This window comes from Pollicipes pollicipes, unplaced genomic scaffold (genome assembly GCF_011947565.3).
Source record: "Pollicipes pollicipes isolate AB1234 unplaced genomic scaffold, Ppol_2.1 Scaffold_4219;HRSCAF=4965_pilon_pilon_pilon, whole genome shotgun sequence".
Taxonomy (NCBI): domain Eukaryota; kingdom Metazoa; phylum Arthropoda; class Thecostraca; order Pollicipedomorpha; family Pollicipedidae; genus Pollicipes; species Pollicipes pollicipes.
In genome coordinates, this window is record NW_023596448.1 from 20110205 (window position 1) to 20128487 (window position 18283).

The 18283-nt window shown below is 53.5% G+C and overlaps 2 protein-coding genes across 3 annotated transcripts in view; one reads left to right on the forward strand and one right to left on the reverse strand.

Annotated features, from left to right (window-relative positions):
- LOC119095288 (zinc finger protein 704) overlaps window positions 1-2439 on the forward strand; it is a 91292-nt gene extending 88853 nt beyond the window's left edge. The window contains exon 8 of one of the 2 annotated variants that reach the window (XM_037218144.1): window positions 484-2439. In XM_037218144.1, coding sequence (XP_037074039.1) covers window positions 484-564 — 81 coding nt within the window. In that variant the 3' untranslated portion in view covers window positions 565-2439. The remainder of the gene's footprint in view (window positions 1-483) is intronic. The other variant, XM_037218145.1, reaches the window with a different exon arrangement.
- Window positions 2440-2587: 148 nt separating this feature from the next.
- LOC119095287 (solute carrier organic anion transporter family member 74D) overlaps window positions 2588-18283 on the reverse strand; it is a 29236-nt gene continuing 13540 nt past the window's right edge. Inside the window, exons 3-10 of the mRNA XM_037218143.1 lie at window positions 15331-15426; window positions 14299-14487; window positions 12203-12367; window positions 10268-10460; window positions 8904-9086; window positions 7773-7919; window positions 6573-6749; window positions 2588-5541 (exon numbers count right to left, since the gene is read on the reverse strand). Of these exons, the coding sequence (XP_037074038.1) occupies window positions 5370-5541; window positions 6573-6749; window positions 7773-7919; window positions 8904-9086; window positions 10268-10460; window positions 12203-12367; window positions 14299-14487; window positions 15331-15426 (1322 nt within the window). The 3' untranslated portion in view covers window positions 2588-5369. The remainder of the gene's footprint in view (window positions 5542-6572; window positions 6750-7772; window positions 7920-8903; window positions 9087-10267; window positions 10461-12202; window positions 12368-14298; window positions 14488-15330; window positions 15427-18283) is intronic.

Sequence of the window (18283 nt, forward strand, 5' to 3'; positions counted from 1 at the left end):
ATCGATCCTGTCTATCTGCTAGTAGGGTGAAGAGGGTCCTCTCCATGACCTGTTTTGGAGAGGTCGCAGGAAAGCGTGTCTCTGATATTAATTGGGCAACGGAACTCACTCGACTTCAAAAACTGTTGCCAGGTTCACACAGCCATGCCTGTGTCTGCCCTGCCTGTATTGATACGCCCACATTAGGCTGTGCAGAGCTCGAAGGGTCCAGGGGTGCCGTGGCTGGCGCCGCCGTCTGGCCGCTGCTTGGCCCGCCCAGACTGCAGCACAGGAGCTCCTTCGGGCGCCCTCTGCCGCTCAGGTCTGAGTCGGTCCGCTTCGAGTCGGCGCCCCACATCGGGGCCTGGGTTCGGGCCGTTACACGCCCGCGGCGCCGCTCGGTCGTTAGCGGTGCCGTGTTTATTGGTGCCCGCCTTTTTGCGCTGCCCTCTGTGCGCACGTTTTTGTGTCGTTTTTTTGGCTACAGCGCTGATTCCGTTCCAGGTGTACGGCATGGAGCACCGGGAGCAGTGGTGTACACAGTGCAAGTGGAAAAAGGCCTGCACTCGTTTCTCGGTCGAGTGAGTGGCAAGCGCCACTTCTGCGCCGGTGGCGCCCCCGCTCGGAAAAGCCCCGAACCATGCATGGACGCCGTGCGGCCTGACGGGAGCTTCGTGAACTATGTCGTGGCGGCCTCCGACCGTTCGCAGCGCCACACAGTGGGCAAATGGAGAACTAAAGCCGTGGCCTTTGACGGAGTGGAGCCACCTGCGACGTGTACGGTCGTTCACAGCCAGAGCCTGCCCAACCATCTGCCTGAGGCAACCAGGTGACACAAAGGCTGTCCAAGAAATCTGATGTTTTTGAAGCTTTATGTGTCGTCCGGTCAGTCGAGTACAAATAACTGTGAATGTAGAGCTATTTTGATGACCCCAACCTCCCTCCGGTGTCGCAGCCGGTCGACCTGTGTAAATCTATCCCCATTATCCGTAGAGACCCAGCCAGCTCGGCCCGTTCTAGACCCTCTGAAGATCCCACCTTTAGCCGCACGTCTTCTCAAATCCGTGGAGCCCGCGTGGTGACCCGGCCCGGCCCGTCTCGACGGCTCGCGTGTGGTTCTTTTATGTCTTTCAGATGTGTACCGAGTCGCGAGTGCGGTCGGTGCCGGCTGGTCCGCGCGCGGCGGCGCCTAGGTTAGCCGCGTCCGTGGAGTGCCATTGTTCGCTAGGTATGGCCATGGACTGGGTGACACCAGGTCACAACAGAGTTCGGCGGAGCCTGAGATGGCGGGGCTGGGCAGCCCAGGATCAGATGGCGCCTTGGGATGTAGTGGTCTCCGCAGACAGAATCAAATCATCGAGGATCATTTACAGTGCAAACATGTCGTTCACCGTGTCTCACACAGCTGCCGCCGCGGGGTTTTTGTGTATGTTTGCCGGTCGCGGCTTGTCGGTCTCGTGCAGTGGTTTGGAACGGGTCAACAGTTGGCCACAGCCAGGCAGAAATATGGGTCGCAATGCGTGCGCGGAGCCCGCTGATACTGCTCCGGACGCCACGTTAGTACAAACTCCGCCTGTAAATACCATATGCAAACCGTGTCATTCGTTAGCTACCGCGCGACGACCGGGAGACGCTGCTCCCCTCTGTTGGCGAAATTCTGCACTTGCACTTACCCAGCTGCCGCTGACGCCTGCGGACGCATGTCGAGAGAGCGTTTTGTTTACGGTTTTGAGAGTTTATTTCGCCGAGCGATTTACGGCTACCTTGAGCATGACTGGCCGATGAGCTTGACTGGCGCCGTGCGGGGTGAGCGCGCTGCTGTCGCGGGCGCCGCTGGCTGCCGGGCTGAATGTCGCGTGTCGTGTGTCCAGTGATTTCGCGAGTACAAACTGGCGCCACCGCCGCCAGCCGAGCCACCGCGCGGGCATTGCTGACGTATTAGCTTTAAAGTCGCCCGCGCTGAACGGCCGTGACGGCATGGAACTGCCCGCCGGCACTCGAACGCTGTCGAAAGGTCTCCTCGGTGACGCTGGACAGACACGGCACTCGGAACGCGTGGAGTGAGTGAGTGAGTGAGTGAGTGATGAGTGAGTGAATGAATTAACAACGGAAGGGGTGAGTGAACGAGCGAGAACGTGCGTGCGAAGTGAGTAAATGTGTAAGCGAGTAAGTGAGTGACAGTGAGCGCGAGTGCCTTTGTGTGAGCGAATGCGTCTTCATGCGTGTGCTTGTGCCTGTACGCTAACAGATCGGGTGAGTGGATGAGAAATGAAGTGTGTGCGTTTGGGGGTAATTGGACGGACGCGGAGTGACAGAAGGAAGAGGGGGGGAGACCAAGCTGGTTTTGCAAGAACGTTTGGAGAGAGCGCTGAACTCATTTGGGCATCGGAGCATCAAGGGTACGGCTTCCCCTGTCTGCGATGGATGTACATACAGATGTAAATTATATTTTTAAAATAAATCTTATGTGTCAGCCGCTTGTGTGTATTACAACAAACCACATGTCATCCACACATGGGAAGAACGACACAAAGAAGAGACACGACGAGTCAGCTGACTGAGAGGCATGGCGGCTGTCCAAAACTACGAAGTGATCAATAACAACGCATAATTGAGAACAAGTGGGTGTATTTACATGAACAGACCAGTCTGATTTGAACAGATGAACATGAACAGACCAGCTCTGTTTCCTTTCGAGTGTCAATATGGGCCACAAAGAACAATAAGGCCACAGATACGTCCTTAATTAGGTTCCTTAGATTCTTGATTAAGAGAGAAGACCACTAGAAGCATGCAGTAACTACAAATGTCATTCCGTTTCATTTAGCGTAGACTTCTTTTCAGGGCTAAAATGCGTCCGACGTCCGATGCGGCATAGTCCCACACTCATATAAATGTGGTCACTTCTCAGAATTTGCAGCAATCACAACCATCACGTAACAATCATAACAGCACATCAAGTTCCTACGTGATCATAAAGCAAAACCGATATAGAGGCCAACGCCTGAGTCAACTACATCGTATAAGAAGCGTTAATGGCATGTCTGCAGGATGCACAGCTAGATGGCATCAGACAACACTCTAAAATCCGCTGAATAAAAAAGGAATGATCTTGTAGCATGCGCCGTCGTTCCAGTGGAAAGGTTAGTAAGGGTGTAACAAGCGCGGCGAAATGCACAACATCGTGGTGTTTATGCAGTTAGTAATATGTTCGATTAAATCACTGACAGCAAGATGTAATGGTTAGCGATATGAGCATTGACCACACCATGTGCACAAATCAATGTCATCAAATTGCGCTTCCACAATGAGTTTGCTTTTCAACAACACACATAACTAGCATAGTCATAACCAATGGAATGCCTTACGCTGATTATAAGAGCGGGCGGCAAAACACCAGACTTGCACGCAGGCCCTAACAACAGATTTGTAGCCAGGTTCGAACACCAGACCCGCAGTCAGGCTTGACTTGAAGCCAGGTTAGAATTAGCAGGGCTCTGACCTGCAGCCAGGTCAAAATCAGCAGGAGCTCTGACCCGCAGCAGGATCGGAATCAGCAGGGCTCTGACCTGCAGCCAGGTCGGAATCAGCAGGGCTCTGACCTGCAGCAGGATCGGAGTCAGCAGGGACCCCACACACCGCCAGTGGTCCGGCAAAATGCATCGCCGATCACTGCTCCTAGCTCTCAGTAAGGCGAGCTACAACCAGCCGCTGCGAAGGTCTGGTGCTTTTGAAGATCCTCACAGCCCCATTGTCAGTTTAGCGAGAACGGATAGACGGAGCCCTTCAGATCGTATCATACACAGGGCTGAATGAGACATTCAGCGTGTCATAAGTCTTTAGGTACTCCCTTAATACGCGCCCGGGTGGCCTGTTGAATATCCCTCGCTCGGGTGAGCGGTCAGTTAGCTCCCGCCCTGAAATCTCAAAATTAAGGGAGCTAGAAACACCAAATTTACAGGGTGGGTGGCTTGTATGTGTAATAGTTTGTGTCAAAATTTGAGGTTTCTTGGTCATCACCTTCGAGTTAAATATGGTAAAACGAGGTCAAATCCAAAGTGGTGTCCGACGCCAACAAGACCTCGTCATCCAACCACCCTGAATCTAGATACCTGATCTGAGCAAAAGTTCACTGGTGCCCATTCAAGGCCAGTGGTCTTCTTTATATTTTAGAAAATCATGGTGACCAACATCCTGCGAAATTGTCCTGATTTTTATATTTGAATAGGCGTCAAAAAATATGCTAGTTGGTATGTTCCTTAAAACAATGTGTTGACCTGGGTCATTTCAGGTCAGTGACCTACTCATTAATAGGAACAAAACGAGTATCAGAAACTACCTGATACAGCAAAATATCGAGTCAAAAAGCAGGTTGGTTTTGATCTCCGCCTGACCCCTTATACCTGGCCCTAGGCCAAAAGACTTTGTTGTAATTCTAAATTTAATTGTTTCGTCGCCTAAAAAGTGTCGCAGAAATGTACTGCTTCGTCTGACAGTTCATTGTCATCAAATCGAACGATTTCCGAGAAACGCACCAGGTTGAACGAGTTCCTGGAAACTGTCTTCGCTGACAGCCACGACCTGACTTTGACCTGCCAAATGTCAACGACATTACAAAATACGTCTCATTTTGTATGCCAACAGATCTGCTTTTTAATTACGTATAGATATGCAAAGTTAAACGTGGTAACGCCACGCCGTTCGTAAATTATTCTGTAAAAATTTGTGGGGGTGGGTCAACTGACCCGTCACCCGAGCTCATGTCAACAGTGGGATAAATTTAAGATTGCTCGCCGCATGACGATACACTGACCTATCACAAGGACCATGTCATGACCATGTCATAGGTCATGACTACACTATGATGCGCTAGGTCATACAAAAGATCTTGCTTACAGCGCGATTACAAAATGAATGTCGCTAAATGCACCACATCAGCCGTCATGAACGCACCACCTTTGACGAAGCAAAAGGACATACTCAAATGGACAGCGCCGAAAAACGGTAGGACAAAAACTTCGGCTTTTCAGCGGAACAAAACTGACATTCATGCCAGCTTGCTCCTGCTCCGCCCACATGCAGTACTCCCATGTCCCTGTCCAAATCACCTCTTCCAAATCGTTGCCGTGGTTCAAATGTAAGAAGACAATTTATCACGGTGCTCTGATACAATTCTCAAAGAAAGCACTGTGTCACGTCCATAAACTGCCACTCACTCTAAATTTTCACTCAAACGCCCAATTTCCGCTCACTCCAGATCAGACCTCCATCGACTCAGATCAGTCCAGAGTTCCAGGCCTCCTCGTGAGGTTCACTGCTCGCCACTGGCTCTACCTGAGAGGCTGCCACTCTTTAGATCGTCCCGCCGTCTTCGCCACGTAATCACCAGATCACTCCACCGCCGGCTTCTTCTGCTCCAGTTCGGTCCCCTTGCCCTTTCCGTCAGCTTCCTCTTCCTCCTCATCAGGGTACAGGTTCAGAGACTTGGCGTTGAGGAAGACGAAGACATCCGATAGCGCCGACAGCAGCTGGGTGGTGAAGACGAAGCCCACTATGCTGTACCTTAGGTGATCAGAGCGGATGGTGTTATGCGTATCATGCGGTCCCTGGCTCCGCCATGTAGATGTTGATATTTTTGCATCAGGATTGCGCATCGGCTTTCTGGCCACAATGTCGTAGTGGGCCTCCAGTACGGAATTTAAGGATGCAAAGTTTAAGCTATATGCAAAAAATTTCATCCCGTCGGAGGCTTTTCAAATGACTAGAAATATGCGAGTTTGCAAGACAAGTGGGAGAGGCAACCAAGTGACACGATGGTCATAGACTGAAAACATTGCAGCTTGTTAGATTCCGCGCTCCGGCTGGCAACCCACTTTGAAATAGCCAAAATCTACCTGAGAATAGTAAACCTTCTGACATGTCTCAGCGGCCTGTGCCCAGCTGAGTACGTTTATAAAATGCACACTAACACGGCATCGGGCTCAGCTACCCAATCCTGGACAGCATACCCCTAACACAGCCCCCACACCCCGAGCACGTCCACATCTGACACAGCACCGCACTCTCCAAACCGCGTCCGGATGATACACCCGTGGATGGCACGTCTCTACCATAGCGCCATACCGATCGGGGCAGCTTCCTTCGTCCCACGCCCCGACACCACGCCACACCGACAGGACAGCTTCCTTCGGCCCGCGCCTCGACGCCACGCCACACCGATCGGGACAGCTTCCTTCGGCCCCACGTCCCGACACCACGCCACACCGACAGGACAGCTTCCTTCGGCCCCACGCCCCGACATCACGCCCATACTGATCGGGACAGCTTCCTTCGGACCCACGTCCCGACCACCACAGCCACACCGACAGGACAGCTTCCTTCCGGCCCCCACGTCCCGACCATCACGCCACACCGATCGGGACAGCTTTTCTTCGGCCCCACGTCCCGACCGCCACGCCACACCGACGGAAGCTTCCTTCGGCCCCACGTACCGACATCACCGCCACACCGGCCGGGACAGCTTCCTTCAGCCCACGCCCCGACACCACGCCATACTGCCGCGGATCACCGCGACGTCCGCTGACGGGGCGTACCTGAGCATGTCGGGGTCGTAGACCCAGCAGGCGCCCGTGTGGCCGCATGACTGCTCCCAGACGAGGCACGCGTGGTCCACCAGGCTTCCCATGATGAGCGGGCCGGCGCCGAACGAGATGGCCACCAGCGCGCCGCTGAGACCCATCGCCATCGCCTTGTCCTCGGGCAGTACGCACCTGACGGCCAGCGGTGCTGCTCAGGGGGAGGGGGGCCGACTCCGCGCGTCGGGTCCGAGCACGGCGTCCTGTCGAGGCTGGGACCGCCGGCCGCTGGAGCGACGATCGCCGGTCGTTGGGGTGACAACCGCTGGCGCCGGCGCCCCCAGGAGCGACTGTTCGGCGGAGCGCGCCTTACAGGTGCCGGTGGTGGCGGGGAGGAAAGGGGAGAGCGACAAGCTACGGTATGAAGTCGTAGAGGTCCTCGTTCCATTCGACTGCAAGGCTGTTCTAGAGTCACAAATGGCGTTCAGCGTGAGATAAAATGGCATTGCTGACCATCGCTCTTAGCTCGGTTAGTTTCGTACACCTGTGCCTATTCTTGGACGATCCCATTATATCAGTCAACGTCACGTGCTACGACGTTTTCACACGTGCAGCTATTCCCACCAATGCCACGTACAAGAGCTTCCGGGTCGGTGCGTCAATCTTATTCCACGTCACAGCTCACAGTAAGGTCACAGCAAGGCCAATTTCAGCCCGCGAAGGTATTTAAGCTCGGAAACGGGAAGTGTTTTGTCATGGTATGTTAACCGTGCACCCTGCCAGTTGGTTGCGGTGAAGAAGGTCAGTTGTACGCCCAACAGTTCCTTGACATCATTGCGCACGTTTGATCCGTCACATCTAGCATCAATGGAATTTGAAAGCAACTACGGGACAGCGATGTTTGCAGTTGTGTAGCCCTTAGCCCACCAGATAATCCCTATTTCGTACTCGTGTGAATTAGTCGGCGAGTACCGTGTCCCGACAGCTACACAAAACAGAGCTGTTGGCGCGACACCCCCAGCTGGATGGCATGCTGTGCGAAGAACTACATGCTGCACTCTCGATTTCTATTCGTTTTTTTTCGTATTTCTACAACTAAAAATGACGATCGTATAGGGCAGGCCCGGTCATACAGAATGCCTCCTAACATGTCGCTATTGCCCACGGTATCAGGGCCTGAGGCTCACAGCCGTCCTACGCCGTGGCCGCTATCCTCACCTGAGTACGATGATGACATGTGGAATGGAGACGGCGGATTTAATCATGCCGGAGATGGCGACCATGATAAGGAACCAGTGGAACGCGTGCTCACAGCCGCCCTGGCACAGGCCGCTGGCCAGGGTGGCCCCGACGTCGTCCAGGCACCTGCCGGCACGTCGGAGGAGGAAGATGATGAACGTCTTGCGTCCGGCGGAGTGGCGAGGGCGGGGTTAGTCACGTGTCGGTCGAGAACGCCTGGCGATACGGCAGAGAGGGGCTTCAGCTCCGCACCCCTGACACGTGAGAGAATGTCAGCGGAGACTTAGACGTGAGTAGCTGACAGTACACCACAGGGGAGCGGGCAGGACTGTCCCCGACTTAGACCCCCGATAGCTGACACCACACTACAGGGGAGCGGGCAGGACTGCCCCCGACTTAGACCCCCGATAGCTGACACCATACCACAGGGGAGCGGGCAGGACTGTCCCCGACTTAGACCCCCGATAGCTGACACCACACCACAGGGGAGCGGGCGGGACTGTCCCCGACTTAGACCCCCGATAGCTGACACCACACTACAGGGGAGCGGGCAGGACTGTCCCCGACTTAGACCCCCGATAGCTGACACCATACCACAAGGGAGCGGGCGGGACTGTCCCCGACTTAGACCCCCGATAGCTGACACCACACTACAGGAAAGCGGGCAGGACTGTCCCCGACTTAGACCCCCGATAGCTGACACCATACCACAGGGGAACGGATAGAACTGTCCCCGACTTAGTTCCCTGATAGCTGACACCACACCACTGCAGAGCGGATAGGACTGTCCCCGACTTAGACCCCCGATAGCTCACACCACACCATGGGGGAGAAAGCAGGACTGACTCCGACTCAAACTCCTGATAGCTGACACCACACCACCGGGGAGTGGATAGGACTGTCCCCCGACTTCGACCCCGATAGCTGACACCACACCACTCAGAGTAGATTCATGAACCATTTACGAGTTTATATGTTGTTTGGACTAACGTCAGCCAGAAGCATATTTCCTCTGTGCTGGTGCAGTGTCATTAAGTTTTAAATGGGCGTCGGACGCGTCCGCGCAGTTGGTGCCGGTATTATGCATAATCTCCACTCACATACACGCACCTGCAGTCGGTGTAGGCGGTGTGGTTGTTGGTGCTGTTGGTGCCGTTGATCGCCGTGGTGCAGCCGGCGTGGCACGGGGAGAAGTAGGAGCGCGACGCCTCGCCGGACCGGTGACAGACAGGGATGTACTCCTCGGTGGTGCAGCCACAGGAGGTGCTACACTCGGAGGAGATGTCCAAACTCCTGGCCGGCAGCAGGCGCGGTGTCACTTCATGTTGCGGCGGAAGCAGTATTACGTGACATGACAGCGGACGTGATGTGACGGCGGCCGTGGCGTCAAAGTGGACGTAACGTGACGTGATGTAACAACGGACGTGACGTGGGTTGATGTGACAGCAGACATGATGTGGCGTGATGTGACAGTGGGCGTGGTGTGACGTGGTGTGGCATCGGACGTGATGTGACGTGGTGTGTGAGCGAAAGTAACGTGACATGATGTAAAAGGCGTCACCAGTCGTTGGCACGATCGGGAGCAGCCTCCATTTCAGGTCAGACCAAGCCACGGAAAACCGCAATTCCCGCAGCCTAAGCCAGCTCTATATTGGACCTGCGGATAATCCTGCGTGGTAATGCTATTATACGCGAAATTGCAGCGTCAAGACCTCGCATTAATAAGCCGACGGAATTTATGCCAAGCACTATTATGATGCATTTTACAGACAAACAGCCGTCAAACATAGCGCCAAGCACGAAAAGAGACTGGACGGTTTGACAACTCCCGCAGATTTCACACAATACAAGCTAATGAAATTCATGACAACAATGATCGCCTTACGAACGTGGACGGCGGACACTGTTGGAAACATGCAGGGCGCAAAACTGTCTCGTATCAATGATAGAGCTGCCTCCGCAGGCTGGTGCTCAAAATGTAGAGTTCATGTGGTGTATTTAGGGCTAATTTTGTGGAATGCTTTTCCCGACAAAGTCCCTGTTTTACGTGATGCTGTGTTATTGTTCTTGTCTGGATCTGTGCTGGATTACCCGTTGTTAGACTATAAACATATTTAAGCTTTATATCCCGGTAGTTCAGTTGGTTGGAGGGCCTGCCTGTCGACCTGCTCACCCGTGGCCGGGTGAGTTCGGGCCGCTTTAAGTGCTCGCCACTTGCCCTGGATAGGTAAAGCCTGCGGCCGGTGACAACGGCCGTGCTAAAGGTCAGCTGACTCCAGAGGGCGGGACGCACAGCGCCGAGCATAGCGGCATGTTAAGATCCGCTACCAAAAATCTGGCGTTAAAGCTTAAGTTAAAAAGTCAAATAGTCGCAAAAAGTGCAAAAGCTCGCTGCATGCCTCAGCGAAGCAATATTTGCTGTGGTGTGCACACACAGCGAGCCGGGGCTGGCGCGCCGCTGGCGGGCGTCTCACCCGTTCGGTCCGCGGATGCCGGGCAGATCGTCGCCAAAGTTGCAGTAGAAGAAGAAGTTGGTGAGGAAGACGAAGGCGCCGACCACCCTGAACGCGACGATCAGGCCCGAGACGAGGCGGCCGGAGGGCCGGAAGCGGCGCATCAGCAGGCCCGAGCCCAGTATGCCGAACACCAGCGTGACCTTGCTGACCGCTGCCGGGTCGAGGTCACATGTCATCTGACCTCGCTCAGAGGCTGAGCAGGGCGCCCGCCGGCCGGACGAACATAGAGATTATCTGGGGGGGGGGGGGGGGGGGGGCGCCACCGTTTATTTTCCGCCTGGTGCGGCACGGTGCGGGAGATATCAGGAGCCCGTCGCTGAGGACGTGCTGAGGTGGCGCGACAGTGGGCGGCGGTCGGTGGTCCCAGAAATACATGTCGTGACTTAACACCAGGGCTGTCAGACCGTCGCAGTGATAGTTCTTTCACGACGCTCGATAACTAATCAGCTGAAGTGCGTGACGGAGGACCGAAATGCCTGATAAAAATGGGTCCGACGTTGTTGCATGACATAGGGCAGATAGGTAAGGTATATTTCCAGCGAGTCGCCTCGTCATTACACCACACGCAAGCTGAGTAATGTGAACACATGCGCACGCGCTTCTGAATCGTGCGGTGAATAAATGGCCGTGTGCGGTCTGGGTCCAGAGATTCGTCCCAGAACAGCCCAGCAAGTCATCAAAGCAAGGCTCTGTTCGGTCATCATCTCGAATCTGGAGAACGACGTTTGTCTACCGTGATCTGAAATCACTGGCTGACAAACTACCCGCGGGCTGGTCATAGGTTGAACAGGGTACGCGTAACACCCACGTGTAGGCGCACCTGCGGGTCAGTTTTGTCGCATGCTCCCAGTACCGTTCTGGCTCATTCTGCGGCAGCCCACTATACGAATGTTTTGTCATGCTTCAGATCGCGGCACAGCATTCCCCTACATTCAGAGCACGGCAGATCAAGGAACCCTGTAACCCTGTTTATAACCCTGGACCCAGTGAACCCTGTTTATAGATGCCGACGAAGCAAGCACCTGTCTTTAGATCCCGGCAGATCAAGGTCTTGTTTTCAGGTCCAGACAAAGTCGTTAAATCCTGACACAAGACAGGACCAGCTTTTAGATCCTTGAAAAGTGAGGCCCTGTCTTTAGACCCCGGAAGACCTAGACCCCGTATCTAAGCCTTGACGAAGCAAGGCACTGTCTTTAAACCCGGACAATCTAGGTCCTGTATTTAAACCCCGGATGATCTAGGTACCGTATTTAAACTCCGGATGAGCTAGGTCCTGTATCCAAGCCCTGGTAAAGAAAGGCTCTGCGACACGCTATCCAAGCGCGGCCCTCTGGCGCCGACCTTTCAGCTAATGTCATGGGGCGCACTTCGTGCGAGCACACGTCAAGCCCGATCTAATAAGCCAGCTGTCCGTGGGAGTCGGACGGGAACCTGCGTTTCGTACACACATGGGTACGCTGAAAGCCATGTCCGATAAACATTTCAGAAAATAGGCTTGTTGAAAGCTGGATCATCTCTTTCCAAGAATCCCGTGTCCTGCGTGGACACGTGCCCGTTCGGTTCAGCGTCGGAGAGGATCGCACGTAGTTCGTCGCGTGCGCACTCCGGTATTTACCTGCGCGTGTTTGTGCGCACGCGTCCTTGACCTTGACGAGCATGTCTCGCGCTCCGTCAAGGCGGCCAACTGTCGACCAATGCCGCGCTGAAAACACAACTCACTCGCTCCAACTGAAAACGAGGCTCGCCGGTGAGTGCAGAACCTTGGATCAACGCGCTACCGTGCAGAGAAGGATAGCGAGGGATGGCCACGGTGGCGGCGATAAATGGTAGGACGACGTAAGGACGCCCACGAAAGGAACATACCGTGGCAGCTGGGCCGGTGATAGGTCTGACCTGAGTAGGTGGTGGCAGTGGCCTTATTGACGCGAAAATGGTGTTCCAGGTACTTGGGTTGGTAGGCGTAGAACCCGATGATGGACATCAAGAAGAAGAAGTTGGACATGATGCAGGCCATCAGCACCGGGTTCTTCAGCAGGCGAAGGGCGCGGTTGACAAACTCTGCCAAATGGTCAGACTCGTCAGTGGTGCACGGCTGAAGGTGGCACACAGAGAGCTTGGAGAAAAGTCAGTAGGCTACTCAAGACCAGCCAAGAGATCAGCTGCTCATTAAGACAGGAAAAAGGAAACACGCTCTTCAACGTTTTAAACGTGGCGTTACGTAGCATTACAAGCCTTGGCACTGGTAAACGGTATGATATCTCGCACGCTGAATCACCCTCAATGAATGTCAAGACCTTGAACAAGCAACAATCACGCGCAGATTATCAATGAATGCAGCCCTAAAGCATTCAGCGTGTCTTACGGCAAGCAAGCATTCAAGCATAGTATCTGTGGGCATTAATGCTAGTTAGCAAGCATAAAGGACGCAAACACCGGCCTTTGAAAATGCCGAGGGATAGACGAGTAGGTTGCGCCACAAATGCCAGTCGCAAAGACCGGTGCGGACGTGATCAAGTGTCGTACCGTGTCCTGCCCGGATCATTCGGGGCAGCCTGACCGAGGGGTGGGGCAGCAGGAGGGGAGGGGGCTGAGGAGGTAATTACTCCTCTGGATGGGGGAAGGGGTAAGAGTAAGCTTTATTCCTCAAGATGCTGGTGAGCCCATTTTACCAAAACTTAAGATTTGTAGCTGCACATGTCTTATCAGAATTCGGATCAAGCAGGTCACCGTATTGAGCTGGATGGCAGGAAGACGGGCTGCTTTAAGAGCGGAAGTATAACATATTTCAATTAGATGGAGAGGTTTAAAAGGTGAAGGACAAAAGGTTCCTTTAAGAAAAGATCCTTTTCTGTTCTCTGGATAACTTTCAGATCAGATCAGATCAGGACGGGCCGTTTTTCTCTCTGTTTTGTGTTCAGGAAGCTGCCTTGCTGGCTATGGAGGAACATTATGGGAGATATGTTGAACTAGTTTTGCCTGGAGTCCCCTATTTATTGTCAGATTGATCCGTCTACATGAGGAGGCTCGTATCCAAGGCCAGGAGGCCTCTCTCGTGCGCCAGAAGGTAGCTGCTCCGAATCAAGACGTTCTGTTTTGAGGAAATGGGGCCCTTTGCCCGATGGGAAGGCCCCTTTGCGAATCGGCAGGATACTGTCCTGGATTAGGCAGCTCTTCACGCATCATAAAACCTGTTTATTCAACAGGAAGCCCTGTCTTGAGATAGAAAGACCCCTTGCTTTATAGAGAATCCCACTGTATTTAGAACCAAGCCTACATTCGGATGTTTTAGCTGACGGCAGTTATTCACGTGGATATGATACACGTGTTAGAAATTTTACAAATGAACACGTGTCACCATCCTCGAACACGACAATGCTCAGGAGGTTCTGTGTGAAGAGACCCTATCTTGTCCAGAACTCGCTGGCAAAGTTTGTCGTCTCTCGCCTCAAAATCCATGACACCACCTCTGGCCTAACTGGCACATCAGAACATCAGTTCAAACCACCGCTCTGGCACGTTAGAACATGAGTTCAAACAACCGCTCTGGCACATCAGAACATCAGTTCAAACCACCGCTCTGCTAGGTATTACAGGCCTTAATGTGATGAATACCTTTTAAAAGGCCATTGTACTGACTTAAAGTAGCATGTGTTCGTTACCTTGTTTGTAGGCCAGTTAAATGACCTGACACTTGGGAGATTATTTGTTAGAAGGATTCAACGATGAGCACGACACGAGACACGAGCTCCGTACATAACATGAGATCTGAAACCAGCTTCATACCTGACACGAGCTCTGACGCGAACTCTGTACCTGACACGAGCTCCGTACCTAGCACGAGCTCTGACGCGGGCTCCGTACCTGACACGAGCTCCGTACCTGACGCGAGCTCTGACACGAGCTCCGCACCTTGTTTGTAGGGCCTGCCAATGCTGCGACACGTGCCCTGCACTTGATGTTGATTCGGTGAGCCAACACGGGCGGCGCACCTTGCCTGGAGGGCCGCTGGCTGGCGTCACTGGCGACGAGGCGGCGCCGCTCGGCCGCCGGCAGGTGGTCCCTGCTGAGGTGGCGCGGGAACAGCGATATGAGCCAGCCGTACAGCGTCAGCAGGCCGGCGATCACCAGCAGACCGATCCACCAGGCGCCGATCCAACGCTGGTCCCGCTTGGTGATGCCTGCGGCGGGACGGGTCAGGTCAGGGTCATCAAGGGCAGGGCGGGCCAGGCGCCAATCCAGCGCTGGTCCCGCTTGGTGATGCCTGTAGAGGGACGTGTCAGGTCAGGGTCATCACGGGCACGCCGAGCCAGGCGCCGACCCAGCGCTGGTCCCGCTTGGTGATGCCTGCGGCGGGACGGATCAGGTCAGGGTCATCAATGGCAGGGCGGGTCAGGCACCGACCCAGCGCTGGTCTCGCCTGGTGATGCCTGCGGCGGGACGGGTCAGGTCAGGGTCATCACGGGCAGGACGGACCAGACACAGACTCAGCGCTGGTCCCGCTTGGCAGTGTCTGCGGGGTGCCAACTGACAACGGCCGTCGCGTCCACACCTCTCGCGCGTCAGCCTGACACTCTGAACTGGGCCTCGATGGAAGGAGCGCCTGCAATGCTAGCCACAGACTGGTGAAGACTCCCGCAGAGAGCCTGTCAGAGTCTCAGACTCCTGGCAGACTCCTGGCAGACGCGTCCTCAGACCATGCCATGCGGCCTGACGTCACAGGACCACAGCAGTGGTGGAGTCGGGCAGATGTACATTGTTGCATGTCGCTTACAGACTTTCACTCACCTGATGATTGCGTTCGCGGGAAGTTCGTTGACAAGTGTAATGACAAGTGTGAATCGCAGAATCAAAATCAAAGACAGGTACCGATATCAGTCACAACGCGCAAAGAACCTCCCGTGTCTCAAACATGTGTCATCCTTTGAAGACACTTCTGGAAAAGACTTGGAGTTTGGCATCATAGCGCGATCGAAGTTAAGTCTTGGCAAACAAGTACACAGACCATGGCCCACGCGACCTACCTGGATCGATGTTTGGATCCACGTAGACGGAGATGCAGGCGGAAGCCAGCATGTAGCCCATGATGGGACCCAGGATACGGGCGATGCCTGCCAGCGCTGCCAGCGAGAACACGGCCAGTTCTGAGACGGCTCATGGGCACGCACCCCAGACTGCAGGGATGGCGGTCTTATCCTGCTCCGGCAGCTGAGCGAGAAGTGGAAGGCTCATGTTTGACGAAATGAGGTGTGATGATGTCCTGGTCGCATGTTGGCGCCCAGTATTAGGATGATAAAAGGTCAAACGTCATTACTTGCCGCAGGGTCACCTAGATGAAACTGGCCAGTCATGGGCCAGCTACCACCACCAGGGTGCGCACCGGTGTTGAAGTGGCCTGTTTATGCTTCCTGGAGATAGTCTCAGAGCGAGCTTAACTCTTATGAGGGAAAGTCCTTTAGTTCATGGCCGTTCGGCGTTATGAGTTGAAAGTTCTTATGTTAAGTTAACGACCTTCAACATATCAAGAGGGACTAGTTAAACGACGATGTGGTGGAAACTAACAATTAACGAGGATGAGTACGGCTTGAAATATAGAGTATCGTTATCATTATTGCCATCTTGCGCTATAACGTCATTTAATCAATACCTCCTGGTGTGCTGAAGGTTGTTAACTAAACAGTAATGCTCCAATTATGGGACCACTCTTTTGGACTAGATCTGTTTTCTTATTCTCGACAACCACAATCAAAGGCTTGAATGAGTTATATGCATTTCATGAACATGCACATATCCTGTCACCCCATATTTAGTGGAGGAAGAATTTATTTGTCTGACTTGTTATTTTTTACTGGAAAACAGCCGACGGCTGGGTGGACAGGTGGTATGGAATCCAAAGGGTATCCAACTAAGCGTATCCAAAAGTAATCAAATTTAGAGATGTCCGGTAAAATGTTGCAATTGTTATGGAATGTGGGCTGCCTGGCTCTGCAGGCACTACTCGTCTGCTAGGTCTAAGCATAGTCTTATGAGTTTGAAAAACGTGATATCGTCCCTGAAACTGTACCAGAACATCTTTCGTTATCTAGTTCTTTGTCGACAAATCGGTATGTATTGCTTCCGCTTTTGCTATTCCCCCACCTTTCCTCCCAAAACGTTTGTTTATTAAGCACGTGTCAGCACTTTATTCTTTTTGCTTTAAAGATTCAATAAGAACCTTTTGCATGGAAAGACCTCTGAGATCAGACCTCACGTTTAGCAGTGCGCTGCACAGTCCGCCCAGCCATTTGACGTCGCATGGCCTTTATCCCGCATGGCCGCCGCCACCGCACCTGTCTAGGGCCGGCAGGCCCGTCAGAAGTAAAAAGCTTGCGCTTAAAGCGACCCGAACCCACCCAGCCGAGGGCGAGCGCATGCGAACGCAGCCGCTCTAACCAACTGAGCCAACGAAAATGACAGCTCATGCTGACCAGCGCGCAGGCCGGCGATAGCGCGCTCACCCCCACTGACATTGCAACATAGCGTTCCACTGAGGTGACCGTGTCAACTACTGGGCCATGACTGCACCGGCTGTTGCCGCCCGCCGGTCCAACGCGGGCTCATGCCGAACGACCACAAAAAAGGGGCGCGTCCTCACATGAAGCAAGAATTGTTTGATGAACTGTACCGTAAAGCGGGCTTTGCCATGGGCCTGTGGTAGCCTGTGTATCAGTTAGCCTGTGACCTTCGCTCGAACACGAACGTCACAGGCTTCGTCTTCGCTCCAAGGCGAAAGCCCACTGCGCTGCCAATGGGCTGAAAATATACCAACCTAGGCAGCTATTACCTGCGGATTTGGATCTCTTGATTTCGCCTAGTCATTAATTATAATGGTATGATGTAATATATCTCTCATCAACGTTACCATAAACAGCTTGTAGCAATTTCGCCTGTGGGCAGCGTAGGTCTTTCAATACTTGTTTATCCAAATTGTTATCCATAAGTAGATGTGGGCCTAAAACTTTAAGCCAAGTTGAAGTGATGCTTAAGGGTTCTCGGTCGTCGCCCAGCTAAACCCTCGTGTGATCCCTATCAAAATGATCGGAAAATGAATCTTGAAGGACAGCAAAGCCCGCTGATGGTCACTCAGATAGATGACAACAGGCACGCGCCTAGGGCGTGGGTTGGGGCCGAGGTGATGGACTGACACAACTCCAGTGCTCAGTTGAGGACTTTACTTTCGGGCCGTTTCCACACATGTGCTAAGAAACGTTTCCGGCAAAAGTTTTTCCACAGGGGGTCGGATTGGTATACACGTTGAACAAACACCGCCAACTCTACAATTTGCACGAAAACGCGAAAAAACGGGCTATGTGACGGTCCCAGCTCTCCCCTCCGGCCGGCTATGTGACGGTGTGAGCTTGGCGCTCCGGCCCGCGGACTTGGGCTCTCTGCGGCCATTCTCGGCTCCCCCGTGGACCTTGGGATGGCTGTAGAAAGTAACGTCACACCTGTTGGCTGTTCGTTTTGCACAGGGCCGTTTGTGGTGCACAACACAACAGCCCGTTGCCGACCAGAATAATAGGCCTCTGCAGCGAACCTATTGCGGGCTCACCACAGCGACGGCCTTGAAGTGACAGCCAGTCAGAGCCACAGCCAGCCAGCCAGGCAGCCAGAGCGTACTCGAGTCGAGATGACTGCAGGAAGGGACGCCAACGCAGGCTGATGTTATAACGATGTCATCGCGATTCTGTTCTGCGTGATAACCATGTGTATTTCGAAATGAAGATTGATTCGTTAATACGAAACCAGCAGGTGGATATCAAATTGTGGCACGCCATTGAGATCCGGGCCTGAATGTTGGCTCAAAGCGACTGGTAACAAACGTTCTATTTAAAAGGAGTACCAGATAACTGAGGAAGTGCAACGTGAAGTGCATAGCGCAAAATACTTCTATTGGAATTAGCAGTAAGTAAAGCGCAGTAAGTTAAGTGAAGCTGG